Below are 3021 nucleotides of genomic sequence, written 5' to 3'. Positions count from 1 at the left end.
AGTGTGTCTTAGGTCGAGAAAGGAACCTGAGTGTGTCTTGGGTCGAAAAAGGTGCCTGAGTGTGTCTTAGGTCTGATAGGATAGGTTCTTATCAATCAGCAAGTGTCTTAGGAGGAACTTGCGAAGCAAAGGTCTGTGTAATAGGTTGTACTAGGAGAGTTGCCTATTATAGTGGAATTTGTTTATAAGTCGCAATAGGGCCGAGGTTTTACTTCCAGTTAGGCACTGGATGGTTTCCTCGTAAAACTTGTTCTGTGCTTTAAGTTTCTTTATGTTTTTATTGTTTATTTTCGCATAAGTTCCGCGATTGGAACCTACTACCATTCACCCCCCCTCTCGTAGTAGTTCACCTAAACTAACATGAGGGAATGTATGAACGTGCATTGGACGGAAAGACTTGCGTGGACCTGTCCACAATAATATTATTGTGGACCAGAGATTTATATACACACAACGAACATTATATTGAACATAGTGACCCTTAATTTTAACATAGTAACCTAATTTTAACATAGTAACCTTTTTAAAACTTGTATAACGTTTAATATTATTCTGAACTTAAATACGACGTTATGACCCTAAATTTGACATACTAACCTTTATTATTCATATTGACCCGTATATAAAATATTTCATTAAAAAAATTAACCTCTTATAGCTTATATATTACCAAAATGACTTTTATTTCAATATAGTGACCTTATTTTTATTATAGTGACTTTTTTATTTTTATTAATAAAACAACCATATTTTCTCTAATATTAGTGGTCCACAATAAATTAGTGTGAACTAGGTTCATTTAAGAATTTGTGTTGTATGTATAGAGTAGAATTTTTATAGGTTTATTACAAATTTACAAGAATGAAGAATGGATGGTGAGAATCGATTAGGAAAATAAAAAGTGTGATTTTGTTCTTCTGTAGTTTAATTAAGTTGGGCTTCCGATAAATGGATTCTCATAGTGGCCCATTTTAAGTGGTCCAAAAGATCCAATCAACAAAGACTATAGTCCGTAATTTGCAACATCATTTACCCAACAAATCAAACATCAAATCTCTCTCTTAATATTTCAACGAGGTGATGAAAACCTAGGAAATAACTTTAGAGAGTTGCATTATAGCATTATGTATTAACAATCAACATTTAATGAAGAGAGCTACATCCTTGATTTTCATCACAAATTCATGATAAACAATATACAAAGGTACATTTTGAATACACCAAATACAATAGAGATTATAGACCAGATAGTATAATTACACGAGTTGTTAAATAAAAATACTTACAGTGTCACCCACCACACTAGATAGGAAGTGATAAAAAAAGAACTTCCTAGTAACCTAATTAGCTTCTTTGTACAAGCACGAGGCTAAGGTTCGAGTCTCATTATTGACCACATTCTTAATAAGGACCTCCCTTACTTCCTTAGGATGCCCTACTTGATCTTACCCAAAGAAAATCCTACTTTCTTTAATTTATACATATATAGCAAACATTATTATCCTAGCTTTTCTAAATAAATAAAAAAGGAAAAAAAATTAAAAAAAAAAAAAAAAAAAAAAGGAAAAGAAAGAAAATCTTTACGATGAGATGCATTAGTCATTAAGGTTGTCACTAAACCATTCTTCCTTCCATCCATTGATAACCTTGGCAATGAACGCCTCGATTCTCCTCTCTAAATCATAATCGTATTCTTCTTCTTCATCATCCTCATCCCATCCTACCTCACCATCACTTCCATTGTCATCATCATCCTCATCGTAACCATCTGAGCCATGATAATAATAATCGTCATCATCATAATAATCATTACCCTTGTGGAGGTGATTATCACCACCTTCCTTGTCAACCATGTAGACGTCACATAAGTCTTCATCATCGTCGTTGTTCTTCTTTTCACCATGCTCTTCCTCCATCTCATAATCAAAGCAAATAAGAGGAGAGAACGACGTATCATGTTTGTTGCACGATTGTATGTAGCATTCCTTGAGAATAATAGCAATAAGTATGAAGTTGAAAACCAAATGAAGAAAAAGATTAGTGGAAAATTGTTTTTTGAGAAGATCTTGGTGTATTATTGGAGACAAAAAGTTGGTTGTTATTAAGAAAATAATGGTAGCTAAAAGGAGAGGCAAAAGTAAGAAGATAGAAATTCTAACACTAATCTTCATATCTTTATTCTAAGTTGCAAGAAAAATTACAACAATACATGATACAGAAGTATATGCTTAACTTCCAAGGTTTTATGCTAGTTAAAGAGGGGCCCATGCTAATATAACTATATAAGAGAATGTTTGTTATTGAATTATATAATCAAGTTAATTTTCGTGGAAATTAATAGCATAGGAATGTGCTTGGTAGTTACCGACAAACTTTATTCATTAATGGATATTATTGTTCGGATTAGTTTATGATTCAACAGTATTAGATTATAAGGGTCCGTTTGGTTGGGGGTAATCAACAAAGGGAATGGGAATCAACTGGCCCGATTCCCTTTGTTATTGTTTGTTAAGCACATTTTTTCATTCCCTTTACCCTCCCCATTACCCCAAATCCTTCTAACTTCATTCCCCACCCCCCTAGACTTTTCCATTCCCTTTCCTTAGCCACCCCTCCACCACCACACCCACACCTAGCCACCACCCTTTTCCTTACCTTCACCACCTAGTCGCACCTCCACGGCTTCACCGACCTTCTCCCCCTCTTCCCCGACCGTCGCCGCCCCTTCCCTGACCGACGCCGCCCCTTCCCCGAGTCCCCACGACCATCGAAAATCCTAAAAAACCAACCCTCATCACTGAAATCCATCGAACGGCCCTCCCCCACCCTCGAAACCCTAGGCACTAGGGTTTCAAGGGTGGGGGAAGGCCGTTCGACGTATTTCACGGGGAGTGGTGAGGTTTTTCAGCAGTTCTAGCGGCGTTAGGGTTTTTATGGGCTAAGGAGATTTTCGGAGGAGGGACGACCTCCGTTGGGTCGACGAGGGACGGGGGAATGCTGGCGAAGGGCGGCGAACAGTGT

At 36.9% G+C, this 3021-nt stretch overlaps 1 protein-coding gene across 1 annotated transcript; it reads right to left on the bottom strand.

Moving 5' to 3' along the window:
- Positions 1–1248: 1248 nt before the first annotated feature.
- LOC110702389 (MATH and LRR domain-containing protein PFE0570w-like) lies at positions 1249–2210 on the bottom strand. Its single transcript, XM_021880090.1, has one exon. The coding sequence runs from the start codon at positions 2169–2171 to the stop codon at positions 1596–1598; it is 576 nt and encodes a 191-aa protein (XP_021735782.1). The 5' UTR covers positions 2172–2210; the 3' UTR covers positions 1249–1595.
- Positions 2211–3021: the final 811 nt, after the last annotated feature.

Source organism: Chenopodium quinoa, unplaced genomic scaffold (assembly GCF_001683475.1).
Source record: "Chenopodium quinoa cultivar QQ74 unplaced genomic scaffold, ASM168347v1, whole genome shotgun sequence".
Classification (NCBI taxonomy): domain Eukaryota; kingdom Viridiplantae; phylum Streptophyta; class Magnoliopsida; order Caryophyllales; family Amaranthaceae; genus Chenopodium; species Chenopodium quinoa.
The sequence above is the reverse complement of the archived record's forward strand: the minus strand, read 5'-3'. Positions and strand labels throughout refer to the sequence as shown.